Source organism: Pseudophryne corroboree, chromosome 9 (genome assembly GCF_028390025.1).
Source record: "Pseudophryne corroboree isolate aPseCor3 chromosome 9, aPseCor3.hap2, whole genome shotgun sequence".
Lineage (NCBI taxonomy): Eukaryota > Metazoa > Chordata > Amphibia > Anura > Myobatrachidae > Pseudophryne > Pseudophryne corroboree.
The window spans coordinates 196681147-196707924 of record NC_086452.1 but is presented as its reverse complement, the minus strand read 5'-3'; the positions used below and the strand labels follow the sequence as shown (position 1 = coordinate 196707924).

At 44.7% G+C, this 26778-nt stretch overlaps 1 protein-coding gene across 2 annotated transcripts in view; it reads left to right on the top strand.

The window, feature by feature from the left end:
• The window catches only part of SASS6 (SAS-6 centriolar assembly protein), a 147027-nt gene that overhangs the window by 61697 nt on the left and 58552 nt on the right, over positions 1–26778 (top strand). For both annotated transcript variants that reach the window (XM_063940067.1, XM_063940066.1), the window contains exons 9-11: positions 23328–23417; positions 23989–24168; positions 25989–26070. In XM_063940067.1, the coding sequence (XP_063796137.1) occupies positions 23328–23417; positions 23989–24168; positions 25989–26070 (352 nt within the window). The remainder of the gene's footprint in view (positions 1–23327; positions 23418–23988; positions 24169–25988; positions 26071–26778) is intronic.

Genomic DNA, 26778 nt, shown 5'->3' with positions numbered 1-26778 from the left:
TCATCCGCGGTCCCCCCCACACCCGCTACATTCTATACATCATGCCCTGCAGGCACTGTTCACGCCGTTGCAAGGGCCTACACCCCCTTCACCATCGGACGCCCGTTTGTCGTGCAATATTTAACCACTAACCAACCTAGGAAGGCAGGTAATACTCCATATAATACAAATATTAAACCCCAGCAAGGCGTACAGGGGTTAAGGGGGCGTAGCCCCTTGCGACGGTGTGAAGAGCGCTTAGTGTATGTGTGTGTGTGTGTGTGTATATATATATATATATATATATATATATATATAATATTTCTCATACGACCTAGAGGATGCTGGGGTCACTTCAAGAACCATGGGGTATAGACTGGATCCGCAGGAGACATGGGCACTTTAAGACTTTAAGCGCCTTGAGTCCTATTGGAGAAAGAGCGCTATATAAATAAAATTATTATTATTATTAAAGGGTGTGGCTTGGCTCCTCCCTCTATGCCCCTCCTTCAGACTCCAGTTTAGAATCTGTGCCCAGGCAGGCTGGATGCACACGGAGGAGCTCTACTGAGTTTCTCTGAAAAGACTTTCTTAGGTTTATTATTTTCAGGGAGTACTACTGGCAACAGTCTCCCTGCTTCGTGGGACTTAGGGGAGAGAAGTCAGACCTACTTCTGTGAGTTTCAAGGCACTGCTTCTTTGGTACAGGACACCATTAGCTCCTGAGGGTTTGATCACTAGGTACGCCTAGGGGCTCATTCCCAGAGCCGGCCGTCACCCCCCTTGCAGAGACAGAAGTCAGAAGACAGGTGAGTAGAAGAAGCAAAGAAGACTTCAGTGACTGCTTCTGAGGTACCGCACAGCGATCGCACGTTGCGCGCCATGCTCCCACACACAGAGGCACTGCGGGGGGGGGGAGACGCCCTGGGCGGCATGTATACCTCAATATAAGACTGGCAACAGGGGACATAGGTGCTGGGGCACTGTCCTAACCCCCGCCAGTATAAAGATTTTAACAAAAATAGCGGGACTGAAGCGTGCCATTACGGGGGCGGGGCTTAACCCTCACAGCTCACACAGCCAGCGCCATTTTCTCTTGCAGAGACGCTGGTCCTTCCTCACACCTCTGAAAGTATCAGGGTGCAAAACTGGGGGGGGGGCACAGTAAAATTGGTGCAATATATGTTTAATACAAAAGCGCTGCAGGTTTGGGGACATTCTATAGTGTTCAGAACTGTTGATTAAGCGCTGGGTTATGAGCTGGCAAACTCTATCTGTGTCTATCTGACATGTTTGGTAAACGTGTGTCGGCATGTCTGTGGTGGAGTGCTTCCCACAAACGGCTGTGTATGTAGTAAGGTTGAATAAATCGGTGTAATAGACACAGATATATCTATGGATGTCTTGTTCATAGCTATATTTTCCTCAGACCCCTCGGGGTCGAAAACAGGTTATTTTGCCCAGTTACTACTCCCTTATGCCGACACAGATGCCAATTCCTGTGTCGACCATACTGTTTCCTGATGAGATCCCCCCCAAAAAAGAGCATTTAGTACATGATTAGTGCATACTAAGGACGTATTCACGTCACTGTGGACCCTGCTGTTCCGAACAAAGGGGTCTATGTGTGTATATATGTATATAGCTAAAGTAACATTTTTCATTCTCATGTGCTGAACGCTCTGTTTGAGAAGGTCTGGGTCAGCCCTGACAAGATGATTTCAAATCTTCAAGAGGATTCAGATTGTTTATTCTATCCGCGGCGGAAAAAGAATAAAGTGGGTGTCACCCCCTGCACGGGGCCCTGTCACAAAGCCTACGTTATGTTCTAGTATGTGTCCACGCATACGTCAGTTAGACCTGCCATTACATGCGCATGGGGGAGTAGCATTATTCAAGAAAGGTCGGTTGCATGGTCATCCGTTATAGGTACCCTGGGGAGAGATGGGATACTCCTTACGTTGGGTCATATCAAGGACGCTGCAGCATGCTTTCGTGTGACTGCAAGGGATAGAGGACTCCTGGGTTCGCGAGCCGATTCCATGGCGGTCTCGGCTAGGAGGGCGTTGTGGATTCACCAATGGAATGCTGAGGCTGACTCCGAGAAGATATGGAGTCTCTTCCCGATGAAGGTGAAGCATGGTTTGGTGACGGCCTGGTTAATTTGATCTCGGCAGATGCCGCTGGTAAGTCTCTCTTCTGGGCCTATGTTCCCTCACAACGGATGATGACGCATTATTGTCGGATGCAGTCATGTCCGCCCAATAGATACGGATTCCCCTTTTCTCGAACGTCCTAGAGGATGCTGGGACTCCGTAAGGACCATGGGGAATAGGCGGGCTCCACAGGAGACATGGGCAGTTTAAGAAAGAACTTGACTCTGGGTGTGCACTGGCTTCTCCCTCTATGCCCCTCCTCCAGACCTCAGTTTGAGACTGTGCCCAGAGGCAGATGGGTGCACTGCAGGGAGCTCTCCTGAGTTTCCTGCTAAGAAAGTATATTTGTTAGGTTTTTTATTTTCTGGGAGCACTGCTGGCAACAGACTCCCTGCATCGAGGGACTGAGGGGAGAGAAGCAGACCTACTTAAATGATAGGCTCTGCTTCTTAGGCTACTGGACACCATTAGCTCCAGAGTGAGTCGGAACACAGGTTCGCCCTGGACGTTCGTCCCAGAGCCGCGCCGCCGTCCTCCTCACAGAGCCAGAAGAAAGATGCCGGTGAGTATGAGAAGAAGGAAGGTTTCAAAAGGCGGCAGAAGACTTCGTGAGCTTCACTGAGGTAACGCACAGCACGGCAGCTGTGCGCCATTGCTCCCATACACCTCACATACTCCGGTCACTGTAAGGGTGCAGGGCGCAGGGGGGGCGCCCTGGGCAGCAATATAAACCTCTTATTTGGCAAAAGAGAGCATATATACAGCTGGACACTGTATATATGCATGAGCCCCCGCCAATTTTACACTTTTAGCGGGACTGAAGCCCGCCACCGAGGGGGCGGGGCTTCTCCCTCAGCACTCACCAGCGCCATGTTTTTCTCCACAGCACCGCTGAGAGGAAGCTCCCCGGACTCTCTCCCCTGCTTATACCACGGTAGAAGAGAGGGTTTTAAAGAAGAGGGGGGGCACATAATTCGGCGCAGATAATAATAACAGCGCTACGGAGTAAACATTAAATTGCTGTGTTTTTCCTGTGTCATATTGCGCTGGGGTGTGTGCTGGCATACTCTTTCTCTGTCTCTCCAAAGGGCCTTGTGGGGGAACTGTCTTCAGAAGAGCATTCCCTGAGAGTGTGGTGTGTCGGTACGTGTGTGTCGACATGTCTGAGGTAAAAGGCTCTACTATGGAGGAGATGGAGCAAATGTGTGTGTGTGTGTGTGTGGTGTCGCCGTCGACAACGCCGACGCCTGATTGGATATGTGAAATTAAGGCCTAAGATGAATTATTACACAAAAGATTAGAGAACAGACAGGGAATCTACCCATGTCTGTCCCTATGTCACAGAGATATTCAGAGTCTCACAACGCTCACTATCCAAAATCATAGACACTGATATCGACACAGAGTCTGACTCCTGTGTCGACTACGATAATGCAAAGTATAGCCAAACTGGCAGAAAAGTATTCAATATATGGTTATTGTAATAAAATATGTTTTGCTTATCACTGATGACTCATCTGTCCCTGACACGAGGGTACACATGTTTAAGGGGAAGAAAGCTGAGGTAAATTTCCCTCCTCTCATGAAGAAAAAGAGCGGGAATCTCCAGACAAGAAGCTGCAGCTTCCCAAAAATAATTCTCAGGGAGTATCCTTTCCCTAATGGGGCCAGGATACGATGGGAATCTTCCCCTAGGGTGTACAAGGCATTGACACGTTTACCCAAAAAGGTAGTGCTGACTTTACAGCTATCCTCAGGGATCCTGCAGATAGCATGCAGTAAAAGTACTTTGAAGTCCATTTACACACATTCTGGTACACTACTCAGGCCGGCGATTGTGTCGGCATGGGTTTATAGCGCTGTAGCAGCGTAGACAGATATCTTATCAGCGGAGATTGAAACCCTAGATAAGGATACCATGATATTGTCCCTAGTGTATATATGTGTGTATATATATATATTTATATGTAAAATATGTTGAGATATATATATATATATATATATATATATATATATATATATATATATATATATATATATATGGGGAAAGTTGGTGGTGGTAAATGGCGCTAGACCCTTCTTAGGATGACTAATCCTTTTGTCTATGGTCAATTTCTTATGTCTAAAAATACACTCCCCCACTATTATATTTCGTGGGGTGGCAGCCCTTTTCTCCAGTGGTTAGCTGTTCAAGCCCACCAGTGGTAGATCTGGAAAACAAAAGGTGAGAATAGGCGCCTCCTAGTGTAATATTATATATATAATGTGACCATCACCCTTGATATCACCCTGTAGAGTGGAACTGTACCGTGTGTGGTGGAATTCCAACCACCTTCAGAATAGCATGAAGTCACAATTTGAACGGCGTCATCAGTGATCTCAGTGATCTCCTGTTAATCTTCCTTTATCTTGTTACTCATTTGGTCAGGAAAAAGAGTAAAAAGGACCAATAGTGTAATACCTTTTACACAAACAATACACATTTATTTGGAACTAGTCCGACAGTAAAAACATTGCCCGTACCATATAATAAATTAAAAACAGCTTATCTGTGCTTTAAGTCGTCCATACGAGTTGAACACTCAACGCGTTTCGTCCTACGCCAATAGCCTGGACTTCCTCAGGAGTGTAATACTAGTGAGTGTATGGACACATATTTATACCCCTCTTAATTAATCTAATTGCACATGAAATTGCTATTCCTCCTGGTTTCCCGGAAGTGACGTCACTTCCGTCCCGAGAAAAAATTTTTTTCTTTATATTTATTTGAGGTGCATCATGTACCAGATAAATGACTCTCAGGTTTGCGTGCTCGGCAGGGAGTGTATCATGTATTTTGAGCGGTCGTCCCGCTCCTGTCCGCCACGACCGCCGGAAGTCACGGCTAGACAGGAGCAGTGACGTCCGCCCTATTTCGAACTGGCCTCATGGAACTCAGTGCGCATGCGCCTGCCAGGCCGGTCACAGTGCCGCCCGTCAGCACAGCGTCTAAGCTCCTTCAGTCAGTCAGATTGGTCTATTGTATTGCGCCATTTTATTGGAGACTACGTATTCTTTTAATACCGAATATGTTGACACTAGAGGACAGGGGTTATAAACATGTGTCCCATATTATTAATTGAACAAAGGGAAATTTGTTGTTATAAAATGAAAGAATATTCTCATTATTCTCTGTAAACGGGGTATCGCAGTTTAAAAGGTGCAGTGTTCAAAAGTGCTTATGCAAGGTGTAAATAATTATTTAAATACATGAATGGAGTGCACAATTTGATAATATCAAAAAAGTGCTAGTGCATATAGAATTGTGCCAATTAAATGAGTTATCCGAAGTGCATGTGCTAATAGCATAATGTGCTGATTATTAATACATTTTTAAAGTGACAGTGCAGATTAAGAAATGGAATGATCTGTATGTAAATTAAAAATTAAAAATAACTTGTGATGTATACATAAACATGTAAATACTACAAAAATTATTAAAAATTATATATATATGTATGATTTCTTCTATAAAAAGGGTGCTATTTCGTAATTGTCATTGAGACCTCTAGGGGCCAAAGTTTTTAATTCATAAATCCAATGCATTTCCCGCTGTGAAAGTTTTTTCTCCCGATCGCCACCTCTTCGTCCCATGTGGACTATTTCAAGTGTTCTGATTGTAAGGCCTTTAGGGTCGGATCCATGACATAGTTTAAAATGCTTAGGTACCGAATGATGTTCCTGTTTATTTTTTATGCTTCTGATATGTTCTTGAATACGTAATTTTAGCTGTCTTTTAGTTTTCCCTATGTACCTAAGTCCACAAGGGCATTCAAGCATATATACTACCCAGGACGTGTTGCATGTAGCTCGATCTTTTGAATGGTATGTTTTAGAACCATCTGTATTAGAGAATGATTTTGTATGGGGGTTCACAAATTGACAGATATTACAATGTTGGCATTTAACAAGTCCCTTTCTATCCAAAAAATTGTTTTTTTCTTTTTCATGTTGGACAGGAAGCAGCATGCTTGGTGCAAGATGGTCTTTTAAGTTCTTTGCCTTCCTAAAAACCACCTGTGGTTTGTCTGGTAAAATTGAACTTAAAACAGTGTCTGTGTGTAAAATCCCCCAATGTTTATTTAAAATACTCCGGATCTTTTTGTCCTGGCAGTTAAAAGATGTAATAAAATTTAGTCCCTGGTTCTGTTCGTCTTTGACCCTATACTTCAGAAGATCCTGTCGGTTTGTAGCATGAGTCCTGATTTGTGCTTCTTCCACTAAAGTTTTGGGGTAACCCCTCTCTAAAAAACGTTCTCCATATAGAGTTAATTGTTCCTCCGTATCTTCCAATTTCGTGCAGTTTCTTTTAATTCTGCAAAATTGTGAGTATGGTGTATTCGTCTTCCATTTAGTTGCATGTCCACTCTTGTAGTGTATATAAGAATTAGTATCCACCTGTTTGATATAATTTTTGGTTATGACTTCCGTGTCTTTACTGCTTAAAATCAAGTCCAAATATTCTATTTCTGTTGCACTTGTCTTGTAGGTGAAGGATAAGTTATATTCATTTCTTTCCAAATGCGACATAAAATCACTAAAACATTCCCTAGTCCCATCCCAAACTAGAAGTATGTCGTCTATATAACGTTTGTATACAACGATGTGTTTAAAATAGGGATTATTATTGTATACATGGTTCTGTTCCCAGCTCCCCATATGCAAGTTGGCGAAGCTGGGTGCGAAAACAGTGCCCATCGCTGTTCCGCAAATTTGTAAATAAAATTTCTCTAAAAATTTAAAATAATTATGTTTAAGTATAAAATCCATAAATTTGCATATGAGTTCTTTGTGTGCATTATCCAGGGTATCATCCTTGTCTAAAAATTCTTTGCAAGATTCTATCCCTTTTTCTTGGGATATGGATGTATACAGGGATTGGACATCGATTGTTATCCATAAATATTCCTGTTTCCATTGGAAATTTTCTAAAAATTGTAGCAATGATGTTGTATCCTTGACATACGATTCTAACTTAGGAACATATTTTTTTAGAAAAACCTCAACGTATTCGGATAAATTAGCGGTTAAAGAACCGATGCCTGCCACAATTGGCCTGCCTGGGGGATCAATCAACCGTTTATGTATCTTGGGCAGGTAATAAAAAATAGATAAAATGGGATGGTTGGTTATTAAAAATTGATACTCATCTTTCGTTATGGTTTCTTGATGTAAAGCAGTAATCAACATAGATCTGAGTTCTTCCACATAGATCTCCGTAGGGTCTGTGGACAGTTCTCTATAAGAATCTGTATCTCCTAGTAGACGAAATGCTTCCTTCTCATATTGGATACGGTTCATGACTACCAAGCCTCCTCCTTTGTCTGCTTGGCGTATCACTATCTGTTTGTTGTTTTTCAGATCTTTCAGTGCTTTTTTCTCAAAATTAGATAGATTTGTTTTGGTATTGGGTTTAAGTGACTCCAAATCTTTTTTAACCAGTTCGTAGAATAGGTCAATTTGATTACTCCTTGACTCTAGTGGATAATATTTTGATTGAGGTTTGAGTCCTGACTTGGATCCGACTTCCAGACTTCCATTTTGGCTGATAGCCTTCTTCTGAAAATGTCTCTTTAATGTAAGCTTTCTTACAAATTTATTTAAATCGGTAAATGCTTCAAAATCATCCATCTGGGCTGTGGGAGCAAAAGAAAGTCCTTTGGACAGTAATGTCCTTTCAACATGGGTTAAAACATGATCAGACAGATTGAAAATCCCCCTATCCCCCATCTTTGGGGTGTTTAATGTCTGAGGTTTCTTCTTTTTTTGTAATCGCTTAGAGCCCCCCCTTCCTCCTCTTCGAACCTTCTTTTTAATGGTGACGCTCTCTGTATTGTTTCTTTGACATAAGGATCCCGCCTCACCATTTGTTCTGAGGCTGGTGGGGATAAAAAAACCTCGGCATCTGTTTCTGAGCGTAATCTACTGAGGGCTGAATATCTGTTCTGAGTTTCAAATTTCACCTTACTAGGTTTTCTTGATTTGTAGAGTCCATTGTCCTTGTAGTTTCTTTGTTTTTGCGGGATGGTTTGCCAATTTTGATGTCTTTGGCTAGAAAGGTCTCGTTTTCTATAGTCTTCTGGGTCTCTAAATCCATTCCATTTCTTTATTCTACCATTCATATAATCATTTTTATCCCGTTGGTATTTCCTTTCTTTTAGGATGACTACTTCATCCTCAATTTTTTCCAGTTTTTTTACCAGAACAATTTCGTTAATCTTATAATCTTCTTTCCCTTTGTATGGTTCCATGGCAATTTCCTCATTCTTGATGTCTTCTTCAAGTGTGATTAGTTCTCTCTTTTTCTCTTCAATAATTAAACTCATAAGTTTAATTGAACAGTCATGCAAAATGGTGTCCCATCCCTTCATAAAATTGTCATTTCGTGTATTGAAGGTGGGTTGTTTAGATAGCCTTAGTCCCCGTGGAACTCTATTTACTTTGATGTACTGTTCTAAAACGGTAATGTCCCACCAGGTTTTTAATTCCTTGGTGAATAATTTTTCTATATTCCAGAATTTGTCATCCAAACTTTCATTTATTTGTGGTGTAGGTTCGTTATTTTCATTAAAAATCCTTTGGCAAATATCTCCTCTTTTTGATCCCCCTATCTGTGATCGGAGGGTGTTCATTTTGTTTGAGATATGTAAGAGAAGGTAGCAGCCTTATACCCAGAAGAACAATGATTTTCTGCGGAAAGTTGGTGGTGGTAAATGGTGCTAGACCCTTCTTAGGATGACTAATCCTTTTGTCTATGGTCAATTTCTTATGTCTAAAAATACACTCCCCCACTATTATATTTCGTGGGTAGTGCTGACTTTACAGCTATCCTCAGGGATCCTGCAGATAGCATGCAGTAAAAGTACTTTGAAGTCCATTTACACACATTCTGGTACACTACTCAGACCGGCGATTGTGTCGGCATGGGTTTATAGCGCTGTAGCAGCGTAGACAGATATCTTATCAGCGGAGATTGAAACCCTAGATAAGGATACCATGATATTGTCCCTAGTGTATATATGTGTGTATATATATATATTTATATGTAAAATATGTTGAGATATATATATATATATATATATATATATATATATAGACATGCCCAAAGAGACGTTAGTCTACTGGGTTCTAGAGTCAACGCTATGTCGATTTCTGCTAGACGTGTCCTGTGGCACATGCAATGGACAGGTGATGCCGACTAAAGGAGGATTATATGGTGTTGTTGCCTTACAAGGGTGAGGAATTGTTCGGAGAGGGCCTCTCGGATCTCGTCTCCACGGCTACGGCAGGTAAATCAAATTTTTTTGCCATATATTCCCTCACAATCTAAGAAAGCGCCTCATTATCAAATGCAGTCCTTTTGTTCCAATAAAAACAGGAGAGCACGTGGTTCGTCCTTTCTTGCCAGAGGTAAGGGCAGAGGGAAAAAGCTGCACAACACAGCTAGTTCCCAGGAACAGAAGTCCTCCCCAGCCTCTGCTAAATCCACCGCATGACGCTGGGGCTCCCCTGAGGGAGTCAGCTCCTGTGGGGGCATGTCTTCTACTGTTCAGCCACGTCTGGGTCCACTCACAGGTGGATCCATGGGCAATAGAAATTGTTTCCCAGGGTTACAAGCTGGAATTAGAAGAAGTGCCTCCTCGCCGGTTTTTCAAATCGGCCCTACCGAAACAACCCCTGGAAAGGGAGATAGTGTTACCTGCGATTCAAAAATTGTGTCTGCAACAAGTGGTGGTAGGGGTACCCCTGCTTCAAAGAGGGCAGGGGTACTACTCAACTCTGTTTGTGGTTCCGAAACCGGACGGTTCGGTCAGACCATTTTAAATTTAAAACCCCTGAACCTTTACTTAAAACGGTTCAAGTTCAAGATGGAATCACTCAGGGCGGTCATCGCCAGCCTAGAAGGGGGAGATTTTTTGCTATCTCTGGACATAAAGGATGCATACCTGCATGTCCCCATATATCCTCCTCATCAGGCGTACCTGAGATTTGCGGTACAGGATTGTCATTACCAATTTCAGACGTTGCCGTTTGGGCTTTCCACGGTCCCGAGAATTTTCATTAAGGTAATGGCGGAAATGATGGTGCTCCTGCGCAAGCAGGGTGTCACAATTATCCTGTACTTGGACGATCTCCTCATAAAAGCGAGATCACGGGAGAAGTTACTGAGCAGCGTATCACTTTCACTGAATGTGTTACAGCGACACGGCTGGATTCTCAATATTCCAAAGTCGCAGCTGAATCCTACAACTCGTCTGCCCTTCTTGGGCATGATTCTGGACACAGACCAGAAAAGGGTTTTTCTTCCGAAGGGAAAAGCGCAGGGACTCATGACTCTAGTCATGAACTTGTTGAAACCAAAACAAGTGTCAGTACATCATTGCACTCAAGTTCTGGGAAAGATGGTGGCAACATACGAAGCCATTCCATACGGCAAGGGCCTTCCAATGGGACCTATTGGACAAATGGTCCGGGTCGTATCTGCAATTGCGTCAGCGGATCACCCTGTCCCCCCAGGGCCAGAGTATCTCTCCTGGGGTGGCTAAACAGTGCTCACCTTCTAGAGGGCCGCAGGTTCGGCATTCAGGACTGGATCCTGGTGACCACGGACGCGAGCCTCCGAGGTTGGGGAGCGGTGGCACGGGGAAGAAATTTCCAAGGACTTTGGTGAAGTCAAGAGACTTGTCTTCACATCAACATCCTGGAACTAAGGGCCATATACAACGCCCTACGTCAAGCGGAGATCTTACTTCGCTCTGCTTTCGGGAGAGTGGGGACTTCATCAGGAAATCTTCGCGCAGTTTGCAAGTCGGTGGGGACTACCCCAAATAGACATGATGGCATCTCGTCTCAACAAAAAGCTACAAAGGTATTGCGCCAGGTCAAGAGACCCTCAGGCGGTAGCTGTAGACGCCCTAGTAACACCGTGGGTGTTCCAGTTGGTATATGTGTTTCCTCCTCTTCTTCTCATACCCAAGGTGTTGAGGATAATAAGAAAGAGGAGTGAGAACAATTCTCATTGTTCCAGATTGGCCACGAAGGACCTGGTATCCGGATCTGCAAGAAATGCTCACAGAAGATCCGTGGCCTCTTCCTCTAAGGCAGGACTTGTTACAACAAGGTCCCTGTCTGTTCCAAGACTTACAGCGGCTGCGTTTGACGGCATGACGGTTGAATGCCGGATCCTAGCGGAAAAAGGTATTCCGGATGAGGTCATTCCTACGCTAATAAAGGCTAGGAAGGACGTGACATCTAAACGTTATCACCGAATATGGAGAAAATATGTTTCTTGGTGTGAGGCCAGGAATGCTCCTACGGAAGAATTCCACCTTGGCCGTTTTCTTCACTTCCTACAAACTGTGAATTTGGACCTAAAATTAGGCTCCATTTAAAGTTCAGATTTCGGCCTTATCCATTTTCTTTCAAAAGGAATTGGCCTCATTACCTGAAGTACAGACTTTTGTGAAGGGAGTACTGCATATTCAGCCTCCTTTTGTACCTCCGGTGGCGCCATGGGACCTTAACGTGGTGTTAAGTTTCCTGAAGTCACATTGGTTTGAACCACTTAAGACAGTGGAGTTGAAATATCTCACCTGGAAGGTGGTCATGTTGTTAGCCTTGGCTTCGGCTAGGCGAGTTTCGGAATTGGCGGCTTTATCACATAAAAGCCTTTATCTGGTTTTCCATATGGATAGAGCGGAATTGCGGACCCGTCCTCAATTCCTGCCTAAGGTGGTCTCATCCTTTCATATGAACCAAAATATTGTCGTGCCGGTGGCTACACGTGACTTGGAGGATTCCGAGTCCCTTGAGGTGGTCAGGACTCTGAAAATTTACGTGGCCCGAACGGCTAGGATCAGTAAAACAGAAGCACTGGTCGTCCTGTATGCAGCCAACAAAGTTGGCGGCCCTGCTTCAAAGCAGACTATTGCTCGCTGGATCTGTAACACGATGCAGCAGGCGCATTCTATGGCAGGATTGCCGTTACAAAAATCGGTTAAGGCCCCTTCCACTAGGAAGGTGGGCTCTTCTTGGGCGGCTGCCCGAGGGGTCTCGGCACTACAGCTGTGCCGAGCTGCTACTTGGTCGGGTTCAAACACCTTTGCAAAATTCTATAAGTTTGATACCCTGGCTGAGGAGGACCTCCTGTTTGCTCAATCGGTGCTGCAGAGTCATCCGCACTCTCCCGCCCGTTTGGGAGCTTTGGTATAATCCCCATGGTCCTTACGGAGTCCCAGCATCCTCTAGGACGTTAGAGAAAATAAGATTTTAAACCTACCGGTAAATCTATTTCTCGTAGTCCGTAGAGGATGCTGGGCGCCCGTCCCAAGTGCGGACTACTTCTGCAAGACTTGTATATAGTGATTGCTTACATAAGGGTTATGTTATAGCTCATCGGTTTTGGACTGATGCTATGTGGTTGTTTTCATACTGTTAACTGGGTAGTTTATCACGAGTTATACGGTGTGATTGGTGTGGCTGGTATGAATCTTGCCCTTGGATTAACAAAAATCCTTTCCTCGTACTGTCCATCTCCTCTGGGCACAGTTTCTCTAACTAAGGTCTGGAGGAGGGGCATAGAGGGAGGAGCCAGTGCACACCCAGAGTCAAGTTCATTCTTAAAGTGCCCATGTCTCCTGTGGAGCCCGTCTATTCCCCATGGTCCTTACGGAGTCCCAGCATCCTCTACGGACTACGAGAAATAGATTTACCGGTAGGTTTAAAATCTTATTTTTTCTTTGCAGGTAGAAGAAGGAGAAAAGGGAAGAGGTCAGCAGCCTCTTCAAGGTCACAGGAGCAGAAATAATCCTCTGTTTCTGCCAGATCCACCACATGACGCTGGGACTCTCTTGCGGGAACCCATACCGGTAGGGCCATGTCTGAAACATTTCAGTCAGTCCTGGAACAGACTTAGACCAGTGGGTTTTACGAATAGTGTCCCAGGGGTGCATACTGGAGTTTCCAGGCGTTTTTTCCCTCACCAATTTTTCATTATTACCGATTCTCCTCCGGACGGCGAGGTAGTATGCGACACAACACAAGAGTTGTGTCAGGTTTCGGTCATGGTCCTGGTGTACCCTGTCACAATAGGGAAAAGGCTGTTATTCAAGCCTCTTTGTGCTACCGAAGCCAGACGGCTAGGTCAGACCAATCCTAAATCTGACATCCCTTAATTTCTATTTAAAGAAAATCAAATCCAAGATGGAATCTCTCAGGGCAGTGAGATCCAATCTGAAAAAAGAATAAAGGAGGTCTAATTACATTTTCCTCCGCATTAGATTTACCTGAGGTTTGCTATTCAGGATGGTCATTACCAATTTCACCAGGGTGATGGCGGTAATGATGGTTCTCCTTCTCTAGTACGGAGTCACATTTATTCCATACTGGGACGGTCTCTTGATAACGGCGAGATCAAGAAACCAGTTGGTGCAAAACGTTGCACTTTCCCTGACAGTTCTTCAACAACAGGGTTGGCTCCTGAACTTGCTAGAATCACTAATGGCCCATCGACGCGGTTGTCGGTTTTGGGAATAATACTAGATACTACAGAGAGTTTTTTTTCTTCCAGTGGAAAAGGCTCTGGAGATCCAGAGTCTGGTCATACAAATTCCGAGACCAGCAGGAGTGTCAATCCATCAATACATTAGAAAAGATGGTTGCGGCCTACAAGGCCATTTAGTTGACAGGTTCCTTGCCAAGGTGTTCTAGTGGGTCCTGTTGGATGAGGGGTCCGGTCCCCATCTACACATGCACTGGAAGATAATCCTGTTGTCAAAACCAGGGGTTTCGCTCCTGTGGTGGCTCCACGCCTCGCACGTACTAGAGGGACGCATGTTCGGGATTCAGGACTGGGTCCTGGTAACCACGGATGCAAGTCTCCGAGGCTGGAGAGCTGTCACTCGGGGGAAAAGCTTCCAAGAAAAATGCTAAAGTCGGGAATCCTGCCTTCACATGAATATGCTGGGATTGAGAGCCGTTTACAACGGCCTCCAACAGGCGGTACATCTTCAAGATCACCCCGTGCAGATCCAGTTGGACAAGGTAACAGCAAGGCGGAACGAAAAGCAGGGCGGAAATGGCAGAGGTGACGAAGATCCTCCTCTGGGCAGAAAAATATGTAAGGCTCTGTCGGCAATTTTCATTCCGGTGGACAACTGGGAAGCATGCGTCCTCAGCAGACATGATCTCCGTCCGGGAGAGTGGGACCTCCACCAAGAAGTCTTTGCAGAGTTGACAAGTGTTTGGGGAGTTCCTCCAGTAGACAGGATGAATTCTCGTCTCAACGAGAAGCTTCAGAAGAATTGTCCCAGGTCGAGAGACCCTCAGACGATAGCGGTAGTTGCTCTGGTGACACAGTGACTATTCCGGTCCGTGTATTCCTGATCCCAAAAGTTCTTGGGATAATAAGAAGAACAAAGGTTCGGGCAATTTTCACTGCCCCAGACTGGCCAAGGAGGGCTTGGTGCCCAGATCTTCAGGAGTTGCTCATTAAAAGATCCTCGGCCTTTTCCTCTTCGCGAGGACCTACTGCGGTAGGTACCGTGCATGTACCTAGAATTGCCGCGGCTACGTTTGACGGCATGAGTGTTGAGCGCCAAATCCTACCCCGAAAAGGTATTCCCAAGGAAGTCGCCCCCACTCTTATTCAGGCCAGGAAAGGAGTAACGTCTAAACATTACCACCGTTTTGGAGAAAATATGTGTCTTGGCGTAAATCCAAGAAAGTTTCGACGGAAGTGTTTCAGTTAGGGCGTTTTCTCCGTTTCCTACAGGCTGGGGGAAATGCAGACTGCAGTTGGACTCCATTATGGTCCAGTTTTTCTGCATTGGCAATCTTTTTTCTGGAACTAGTAGCTTCCCTTCCGGAAGTTCAGTTTTGCGTGAAGGACGTGTTGCGCGTCCAACCTTCATTTGTGCCTCCATTGGCACCTTGGGATCGTAATGTGGTGTTGCAGTTCCTTCAGTCACATTGGTTTAAACCTTTCCGGAAGGTGGAGTTGACATTCCTCACTTGAAAAGTGGTCATCCTATTAGCCTTGGCGTCCGCAAGGCGGGTGTCTGAGTTAGCGGCCTTGTCTCACAAGAGCCCTTATTTGATCTTCCAGGAAGATAGGGCTGAATTGAGGACACGTCAGCATTTTCTACCGAAGGTGGTTTCCTTTTTCCACATGAACCAACCTATTGTGGTGCCTGTGGCTACTGACGCCTTCGCTCAGTCAAAATCTCTGGATGTGGTCAGAGCTTTGAAGATTTATGTCGCCAGAACGGCTCAGATTAGGAACACAGAGGCTCTGTTTGTCCTGTATGCTTACAACAAGGTTGGGTGTCCTGCTTCCAAGCAGATCATTGCATGCTGGATATGGAACACCATTCAGCACGCTCATTCAACGGCTGGATTGCCGTTACCGGTATCGGTGAAAGCCCATTCTACTAGAAAGGTGGGCTCATCCTGGGCAGCTGTCCAGGGGGGTCTCGGCATTGCAACTTTGCCGAGCAGCTACTTGGTCGGGGGTCAAACACATTTGCAAAGTTCTACACGTTTGACACCTTGGCCGATGAAGACCTTAAGTTTGGTCAATCGGTGCTGCAGAGTCATCCGCACTCTCCCGCCCGTTCTAGAGCTTTGGTATAAACCCCATGGTTCTTGAAGTGACCCCAGCATCCTCTAGGACAGGCATTCCCAACCGCGGTCCTCAAGGCACACCAACAGTGCAGGTTTTAGTGATATCCAGGCTTCAGCATAGATGGTTAAATCAAAATAACTGAGATACTTATTAAGTCACCTGTGTTCAAGCCTGGGTATCACTAAAACCAGGACTGTTAGTGTGCCATGAGGACCGAGGTTGGGAAACACTGCTCTAGGACGTATGAGAAAATAGGATTTTAATACCTACCGGTAAAACCTTTTCTCTTAGTCCGTAGAGGATGCTGGGCGCCCGTCCAAGTGCGTACTGTATCTGCAGTTATTGGTTGTGGTTTCACACAGGTTGTGTTACGGTTTTGTCAGCATAGTGCTGAAAATTCTTCATGCCGTTGGCTTGTGTTCTATTGAATGCCACGTTCTGCGGCATGCTTGAGGTGTGAGCTGGTAAGATGCTCACCGTGGTTTAACAATAAATCCTTTTCCTCGAAATGTCTGTCTCCCTGGGCACAGTTTCCTTAAACTGGAGTCTGGAGGAGGGGCATAGAGGGAGGAGCCAGGTCACACCCTTTGAAAGTCTTAAAGTGCCCATGTCTCCTGCGTATCCCGTCTATACCCCATGGTTCTTGAAGTGACCTCAGCATCCTCTATGGACTAAGAGAAAAGGGTTTACCGGTAGGTATTAAACTCCTATTTTATATATATATATATATATATATATAATATTGGCTAAAATTACCTTCAGGCTGTGTGTGTAAGGTGTACATGAAACATAAATGTATTCTGTGCTTAGACTTAGGTCCCATCCCCACAATATTTCATTGTGGTATGCAATTATTCCGAAATACGGAAAAATCCGATATCCAAAATACTTTTGGTCCCAAGCATTTTGGAAAAGGGATACTCAACCTGTGTGTGTGTGTGTGTGTGTGTGTGTGTGTGTGTGTATATTTATGTATGTATGTATGTATGTATATATATATGTGTATGTATGTATATATATATATATATATATATATATATATATATATATATATATGTATGTGTATATATATATATATATATATATATATAAATAAATATATTATTAAACAAACTACTGTATAGATCAGTCCGCTCGTCTTGGATTCGACAATTGTGTATGTCACTTATTGAAAAGATAAGTTCAAAGCACAATCTTGCTAATAGTGCCCTGGTGAAATCCACATGGAAGAAAAACACAGGGAGGGGGTTGAAAGTTTTTTGGGCTACTTAGTCCTTTATGAACACCTTCCACTCTTCAGGGTGGCTGCTCAGTTCTTCAGAGTACCATGTGGTGTATGGCAAAAATTCTGTAAAAGAGGGAGGGAGAAGAACAAGCGCCTTATGATGTAGTAAGTTTTTTTTCAGGTGCGTTTCGACACCCAGAGAATGGTAGTTGCGTACCAGATAATAACTTTGGTAAGAGCCTATCAATTTCCACTTGGGCTGTTTCTCACCATCTGCAATTCAGGAAAACAAATAATCGCCACATAGTGTACTATTTAAGGTTATCAATATCGGCCCTTCACACACAAAAGGTCTGCGTACCAGATCTATATCAGGCACATCACATGGGTCTTTATCTTAATATTCCAGATAAATGTGTCCCAGGATCTTGTGGTTTAGGTCATCTGACCATTTAAAGTATTTATTAGTATAAAATAAAAACTACAGTAATTCAAAAGTATAAAATAAAAAGAAAACTACAATTCAATATAAAAGTAAAAGCTTAGCTTGACAATTGGGTAACAGTCTTGTTCAGGTCTCTCATATATATACTCCCCACCCCTAGGTTAGGGTGCGGTGGGCTGTGACCACCAAACTCAAATATACATATACAGAGAACCCTGCACTCTCCTTGGCAGCTTGATTCACCTTAATGCTTTAGTATACATCTGAATAAACAATGGGGTTTTGGTTTATGAATTGTACAATGCATGTAAGCTTGCGTCCCACTCCACGGGACCCCATTTCACCGCAAGTCCTACTCTCTCACATAAAATTTCACATAGATTTTTTATGTTGGTGACTGTTTTACCTTTTAAAAGCAATAAGTGTGGCAGGTAAGCTTTAAACCAGGTAAGCACATTTTCTCCTATGAGACAGCAGTAGCCAGGTCTACTTCATGGCAGCCCTTACTCTTGGGATTGTATCCCATTCCTAAACTTAGACAGGGAATTTTTTTAAACACTTTAGGACCACCCACTTCGGGTATATAGCCCTGCTCCTCCCCTTCCTCCATTAGTCTTTTTTCCTGTCTCCTAGCTTGACAGGATATGATGCTGTTTTTTCTACTAAGATTTACCTCTATTCCCAGTGATACGCCTCTGTGTAGCTGTACTGGAAGAGGGTGGCTCCCTGGAGAAGGCAAAGTGTGCTTTCAGCTTTAAGGTGTCCGCCTGCTAGGTATCTGCTGCTGGTCCCTCTCCCTCCCGCCGCTGTCTGGAGCCGTCTCCCCGGGTGCAGTTTGCTCCGCTCGCCGCAGCGCCTGTATCTCCGGCGGGACCCGAAGTGCGGGTGGCCGGAAGGGTAGCGGGGCGAAGGGGAAGTGCGGCTGGCGGGCGGAAGCGCTGTGTGAGAGGCAGCGTGCGGCGGTTGGCGGGCGGAAGTGCTGGAGCGGCCGTCCTGTAAGCTGTGTGACGGTCTGCTCAGCGCCGCTCTCTATGATCTTTTTAGTTGGTTTAAATAATGGCGCTGCACACTAGGAGTGAGAGACTCCTATAAGCTGGGCAGGATCTATGCTTACCAGCAGGATGAATAAAGAGCCTTCTCCCCATAAACCAATGAGTGCCCGAAAGAGGTAAGTCCTCATAGAGGACATGTTCCTTTTCTCAGGTTTTAATTTTTTTCTTGGTAGTTAGGGTTTTAATATGGTTCTACTGCTGTTAATTTTTGTAGTGTGTCTCCACCTAAGAAGAGACTATGCAAGAAGAGGCATATGGATATACAATGTGCAGCATGTGATAAGATTTTTTCTTCCACTGAGAATGTGAAGTTCTGTGAGGACTGTATACAGAGTGACATTCAGCAGGCCAATCAGTCCAGTCAGATTCAGGAATTGAAGGACTGGATGAAGAGGTCCTTTGTTACTAAAGAACAGCTGGCTGATTTGCAGGGAAGTAAAAGATCTAGATCCCTGGCTAGTATTGACTCTCAGGACGAGTCAGCCTCTATTTGCAATTATGCTGATTATTAGGCTTTCTCTAGTTCGGGGTCAGAAGAGGAGGAAGACAGTTTAATTTGGATCTTGTTGACAGTCTCTTAAAGAATATATTTAAGACCATGAATTATAAGCAGAAGGATAAAGGAGATGTAGATAAGGATGTTTTGTTTGGGGATAAATCCAAAAAGAGCAGATGTTTTCCGGTTCACAAAGCATTGAAGGATGTAGTGTCTAAGGAGTGGCAAAACATTGATAAGAGACTTGGCAGTATTAAACGAGTGGATCGGATGTTCCCAGTAGAGGATGAGCAATTTGTGGGCTGGTGTACAGTGCCTAAAATTGATGCGGAAGTGGCAGAAATGGTGTCTAAAACTACAATTCTGTTAGAGGACGGAGCTGTCCTGAAAGATGGCATGGATAAGCGTATGGAGAGTGCGCTGAAGAAATTACATTTGTCCTCAGCAGTGTCTTTAAGGTCTGGTGTGGCTGTTGCATCTGTTTCCAGAGCATTGAGAGTTTGGGGATCAGTGTTGTCCACAGATATTGAAGAAAAAATCTCGAGGCAATATTTGCAGAGAAGTCTAGGTATCATGCTCAAAGGCATAGAGTATCTGTGCGAAGCTTCTTTGGATGTGTTAGATTTAGCAGCAAAATCCATGGCGGCAGGGGTAATGGCTAGGAGAGCTTTATGGCTTAGGTCATGGTCAGCAGATATGCATTCCAAGAACCGGCTGGTGTCCTTACCGTATGAAGGTTCCCTATTATTTGGAAATAAGCTAGAGGCCATTATACAAAAGATGTCAGGGGGTAAGTCAGTGAAGTTACCTCAGGACAAAATAAATAAATTTCCGTTTCCTTCCCCTAAACAACAGTTTAAAGAGGCAAGAAGTTAGACCGGGGCGAGCTTTTGTGGGAAGGTATTCCTCGGGGACGAATAGGCAGTCCTTTCGCCAGGCTTACAGGAGAGGTGGACGAAGACCATGACTATCGCAGAGTTCTGGTATCCTTTACGGTGGGAGCCAGGCTCCAGAAGTTTGTCAGTCTCTGGCAGTATTCAATTCAAGACGCATGGGTACTGGATGTGATATCTCAGGGATACCGGATAGAATTCTCCGAAGTTCCAAAAAGGGACAAATTTGTAAGTTCAAGAAGCCCAGCTGTAAGTCTGGAATTAAAGGCCCTGGAGGACAGTTTAGAAAAGTTGATCAGGGCGAATGCAGTAGAGTCTGTCCCGCCTTCAGAAAGAGAGAGTGGATTCTATTCCAGAATATTTCTGATAAGAAAGGCGTCGGGGGATTTCAGGACGATACTAGATCTCAGACAGCTCAACGAATATATAAAGACGATAAAATTTCGTATGGAGACGATGAAATCCATTCTGTCGGGGGTAAGGAAAGAGGATTTCTTAGTGTCCATAGACCTAAAAGATGCTTACTTTCATGTGCATGTACACAAGTGGCACAGAAAGTACCTGAGGTTTTTCGTTATGGGCAAGCATTTTCAGTTTACATGCCTTCCTTTCGGTCTGAAGACGTCTCCAAGGATATTTACCAAGGTGCTGTCGGCACTGGTGACCGTAATAAGAGGACAAAGGATAGCAATTTGGGCATATCTAGACGACCTACTGGTGTGCGGAGAGTCGAGTCAAGAAGTAAAAGTGGCGTTAGAAGTGACGCTGCAGATCCTACAAGAGCATGGCTGGTTAATAAATTGGGAGAAAAGCCGGCTAGAACCAAGGCAAGAGCTCCAGTTTCTCGGAGTACAGGTGGATACTGCCAATTATACAATAGGTCTTTCAGAAGAAAGATGCTCAAAGATTCGGAATCTGGCTTCTCTGCTAAAGGAATGCAACAGCGTGACTCTGCGTCAGGGGATGAGTCTTTTAGGGATGATGGCCTCCTCCATAGACGTGGTCCCTTGGGCGAGATGGCAGATGAGGGATCTTCAGCTAGAGATCCTAAGTTATTGTCGAAGAAGTTATTCCCTGAATTATCGCATAAAGTTAGGTCAAAGGGCAAGACGTTTCCTAGACTGGTGGATGGAGGCGGAACTGGTCGACAGGAAGACGACTTTGTCGGATAGTCACTTCCTCATTTTAACGACAGATGCAAGTGCAGTTGGTTGGGGGGCGCACATGTTGCAACAGAACTGCCAAGGAAGGTGGAGCCAGCAAGAGGAAAGACTGTCTTTAAACCACAGGGAAATGAGAGCTGTGTGGAAGGTGATGAAATATTTCCAGAAGCAGTTACAGGAGAAACATCTCAGGATATTTTCAGACAATGTAGCAGTGGTAGCCTATCTTATTTGGCAAGGAGGCACCAGAAGTCATGTGTTAATGGAAGAGGTGTCAAACATACTGCGTTGGGTGGAAGGTCATCTCGAGTCCCTATCAGCGCTACATGTTCCTGGAGTAGACAATTCTGTGGCAGATTTCCTCAGCAGGCAAGAAGTGCTACCAGGAGAATGGGAATTGAACGACAGTGTTCAAACAGATTGTACAGAAGTTCGGCCAGCCACAGGTGGACATGATGACCACGCACATCAATGCGAAGGTTCCTCTGTTCTTCTCCCGATATCATCTCCCAGGATCAGGCGGGGTGGATGTCTTCTCTCTCCCATGGGGGTTCAGGCTAGCATATGTTTTTCCTCCGTTTCCAATGATTACACGTATCCTAAGGAAGATCAGGGAAGAGAGGGCGCAGGTCATAATAGTTCTCCCATATTGGCCGAAGAGAGTGTGGTTTCATTCAGTACTGAGAATGGCAGCAGGGGAACCTTGGACGTTGCCGCTAATAACGGATCTGTTACATCAGGGTCCATTGCTGTACCCGAATTTACAACAACTTCATTTGACGGCATTAAATTGAACGGCAATTATTGAAAGACAAAGGTTTATCTGAGCAAGTCGTTTGCTGATTCAGTCGAGAAAAAAGGTATCCTCTAAGGTCTACTATAGAGTCTGGAAAACGTTCATTTCCTGGTCCGGCTCAAGATTTAACCCGCAGAAAGCAGAGACATCGCAGGTCCTACAATTCTTGTTTGATGGTTTTGAGAAAGGGCTGGCGGTATCCACTATCGAGGTCCAAATAGCAGCACTGAGTGTCCTGTTGGAGCGAAGATTGTCTGACGAGAGCCTAGTGAAGAAGTTCTGTCAGGCAATTAAAAGGATAAGACCTCGCTTTAGGTCGGTTGTCGCTCCGTGGGATCTCAATTTAGTTTTAAATTCGTTAATATTGTCTCCGTTTGAACCATTACAGGACGTCTCGATGAAATTTCTAACTTGGAAAGTAGTATTTCTGGTGGCCATTACATCAGCCAGAAGAGTTGGAGAGCTACAGGCTCTGTGGTCCGAGGAGCCCTATCTTAATTTCCTCCCGGATAGACTTGTTCTAAGGACTAATCCAAATTTTCTGCCTAAGGTGGTGTCAGATTTCCATTTGAATCAGGACATTGTGTTACCATCATTCTACCCGCATCCGCAGAATGAGGAGGAGGAGGAGAGGATGCATAGTTTGGATTTAATCAGAGCAATCTCAGTATATCTGGACAGAGTGCAAGAGTTCTGTAAGACAAAACACCTCTTTGTGTTATATTCAGGTGCAAGGAAGGGTGAGAAACCTACAAAACAGACCATCTCCAGATGGATTACAGAACTCCTGGCGTTTATTTACAAACAGAATGGTCGGGAGGTTCCGGAACAGCTAAAGGCACACTCTACCAGGGCCATGGCAGCTTCTTGGGCTAAGAAGGCAAGACTCTCGCCGAAGGATATATGTGCAGCAGCCACATGGTCTTCCATACATACATTCTCTAGTCATTATGCGGTAGATGTTGTTGATGCGCACTTTGGAAAACGTATTTTTGATGCGGCATTGAATTAAACAAATTATGATTTTCAGCATTGACAAAATGTCTCTTGTGTTTTTATATTGCCCTCCCTATATTGAGTGTTGGTATATCCTAAGAGTAAGGGCTGCCACGAAGTAGTGTAGGAGAAAAAAGCAAGTTATACTTACCGATAATTTCATTTCTCCGAGATACTTCATGGCAGCCTACAATATACCCTCCCTTAGTGGAGTATGAAGATAGCCTGGTCACAGGAGACACTCAAAAGACTTATGGAGGAAGGGTGAGGGGCAGGGCTATATACCCGAAGTGGGTGGTCCTAAAGTGTTTCAAAAAATTCCCTGTCTAAGTTTAGGAATGGGATACAATCCCAAGAGTAAGGGCTGCCATGAAGTAGTGTAGGAGAAATGAAATTATCGGTAAGTATAATTTGCTTTTATATTATATAATGTAACTTTATGTATGTTTATTTTTTTTAACAGACCAGGTTAGAGGCCAGTGCTGAGAAGAAGCAAGTGCAGATCGGGAAGCTGGAGGCAACGATAAAATCCTTATCTGCCGAGCTCCTGAAGGTAAGAGCCAAAGTCGGTAATCCAAGGAATTAGGACACAGGATTGCATTGACAGAAAAGGAATGATCAGAGAGGTAGGAGGACAGCCAGGAGAGGGCAGTATAACGCAGACCAAGAGAGTGAAGGATTTGCAGAAGGAGAGGGTGGTCCACAGTGTCAAAAGCAGCAGACAGTAGTGGCCCTTAGATTTGGCTGCATGGAGGTCATACCTCCATGCACATGGAACTGTGACAGTGAAGTTGGGCCCCTCCCAGCTCAGGGCCCCAGCTGCTGCACTCCCTACACATATGGTAGCTACCGCCTGTATATAACACATGTAACTGTGACGGAGAAGGTGGGCCCCTCACAGCTCAGGACCCCTAGCTGCTGCACTCCATGCACCTATGGTAGCTGCGCCCTTGTATATAATACATGTAACTGTGACAGGGAAGGTGGGCCCCTCTCAGCTCGGGGCCCCAGCTACTGCACTCCCTGCACTTATGGTAGCTACTCCCTTGGCTGGATTCCTGCTGTGATGACTCCATTCTAACAGTATATTATATTTTGCTATGTTGTCCTGTTGCTATATGAAGGCCAATGATATAATAAAGAAGCTTCAGGGGGATTTGAAGACTTTGATGGGCAAATTAAAGCTGAAGAATGCAGTGACTGTGCAACAGGAGAAGCTGCTCTCAGAAAATAGACTTTTGATTCAGGAAGAGCAAAGGAAGATGAAGGATGTTCAGCAGAGCCTGAGGTTGAAAGAGGAAGAGGTAAAGTATTGCACACTCTGATCTACATTTGATGAGAGACTAGTTAATAGGAAGGTGCAATCTGGTAGACTTGTACATGGACTGTAGAATTGATGAATACTGAACACATCACCAGGATAATTCAGTGGTCTTTTCTGTAATTTCACTCCAGTCTCTTTCTGCAGTGGATTCCTGTATTATGCTATTATGTTGACCTGGATGAATGCATAACTGATATATCCTGTAAATATGAGACAGCAGACAGGTTCTGAAGATATAGGGGCAGATTGATTAAGCCTGGTGAAGTGATAAAGTGGGAGGTTATAACGCACCAGCCAATCAGCTTCTAACTTCTCTATGTTATAGGCTGGATTTGAAAAATTACAGTTAGGAGCTGACTGGCTGGTGCGTTATCACCTTCCACTTTATCACTTCACCAGGCTTAATAAATCTGCCCCATACTTAGCTATTTGTTGCTGTGGAGCACTGGGCTGTGTGTGTAGTCATCGGAACTTTGTTGATCTGATTTAAAGGAGCCTTTGGTAGTGGGTGAATGTAGCTTTCGTAGTACAAAATCTTCATTTGACTGGACACTGCAGCCACCATAGTGCTCAAGTACACATTTCCTCTGTCTGACTCAGGTGGAGGATGCAGTTTCCTCACTAGGAAAGCACATAGTAGATTTAGAAGATAATTTCGTAGTGTCAAATTTACAGTGACTTAGGGATGAAATATTTACGTTATATCTGGTTTTAATACCGTGAAATAGGCAAATCCTCATTTGATGTAAACATGCTGGTGTAATATGGGAAATGATTGTGTGGCACTTTATGGTCATAGATACTAGTTTAATGTACCGTATATACTCGAGTATAAGTCGACCCGAATATAAGCCGAGGCACCTAATTTTACCACAAAAAACAGGAAAAAATTACTGACTCTAGTATAAGCCTAGGGTGGGAAATGCACGGTGCCAGGGGTTTTCATGCTCAGGGTGTCATGCTCGTTGCCAGGGATTTTATGCGGTAGGTGTTATGCTTGTTGCCAGGGGGTAATGTTTGTTTCTAGGGTTGTGCCCCCAGTGCCACATATACCCCCAGTGACAGATAAAAACATGCCCCCGTTGCTTTGCCCCCAGTAGTTATGCCCCTTCTTTGCCCCCAGTATTTGTGCCCCCTCTTTCTTTGCCCCAGTAGTTGTGGTGCCCCCTTTCTTTGCCCCCAGTAGTTGTTGTGCCCCCTTTCTTTGCCCCCAGTAGTTGTTGTGCCCCCTTTGTTTGCCCCCTGTTACTGTGCCCCCTTTGCAGCTTACAAACATAAACACACACTAAAACAATACTTACCACTGCCCCGCTCCTGCTTCCCGACCGCTTCTTCTGCTGCTGCGCTGCTCCGCTCCGTCTGGCCGCCGCTCCATCTGTTCATCCGCTCCGTCTGGCCGCCGCTCCATCTGGATCCCCGCTCCGTCTGGCCGCCGCTCCATCTGGTCGCCGCTCCGTCTGGCCGCCCGCGCCGGCGCCCGCTTCCCGGCACCCGATCATCTCTATGGGAGAGACGTCATGACGTCTCTCCCATAGCAACGCCGCACAGACACTAGAGGTCAATAATGACCTCTAGTGTCTGTCCCTGGAGCCGGCTGCAGCGGACGCCCACACAGCCCACGGCGTCTGCTGCAGCCGTTGACTCGAGTATAAGCCGAGGGGGGCTTTTTCAGCATAGAAAACTGTGCTGAAAAAGTCGGCTTATACTCGAGTATATACGGTATATAGAATGCATTAAATCTATGACTTGCTGAGGTTTAAAGCAAAAAAAATCTAAATTTCTTAGGTGTGTGTATTTCAGGTAGAGAAAATACATCAGCAACTTCAACAAACGGAAGGGAAGTTGGAGGAGAGTAAGGAGCTGCTTAAAACAAATGAGAATGGTGAGAGAAGAATCATATAAGGGTATTGCTCAGTTTTTCTATTAGCTGACCAGCCGTTCCATTGTGTCCAATCTGCTTTCTGTGCTGAGTGGATTGTTAGATGGTTAAAAGGTCGACAGGAAAAAGGGTAGATGCAAAAAAAAGTCAACTTTTTTTGGTGTTGTTAAACATACTTCAGCCAAATTTGTTGAAATTCGTCCCCTTGCGGACTCAATCCGCTTGCCACGCTTTGGGCGCAGTGGCTCACAGCGCACCGCTAGGTTACTAAAGGTAATAGTTTGTGACATGGATAGCAAAAGTTGTAAAAGTGAAAAAAAACCTAAAAAACATGTTAACCATATGTGTTTCTAAAAAATTTTCATGACAAAGTTTTGACCTTGTCGACCTTTTGACTATAGACCCTATGGTGTCGACCTTTTAACTGTTTATCTAACAACCACCTCTCTTCTGTGCCCTTGTGGGACGTCCTGCCTGCATTGCAGTCACCATACTGCCAGCCCAGTACACACAAGGTTTTGGAGTAAATGTACAATGGCTAAAATCGCCAGGCAATTATGGAATGCATCTGTGACCGGACGCATCACTGGTGCAAGAAAAATATCCATGTGTGCATATGTCTGGTCCTCATCACTCAAAAATAAGCACAATGTCTTTACATTAATTTTGATTGATTAGTAATAACGTCTAACCAGGCTAAATTAATCCTTG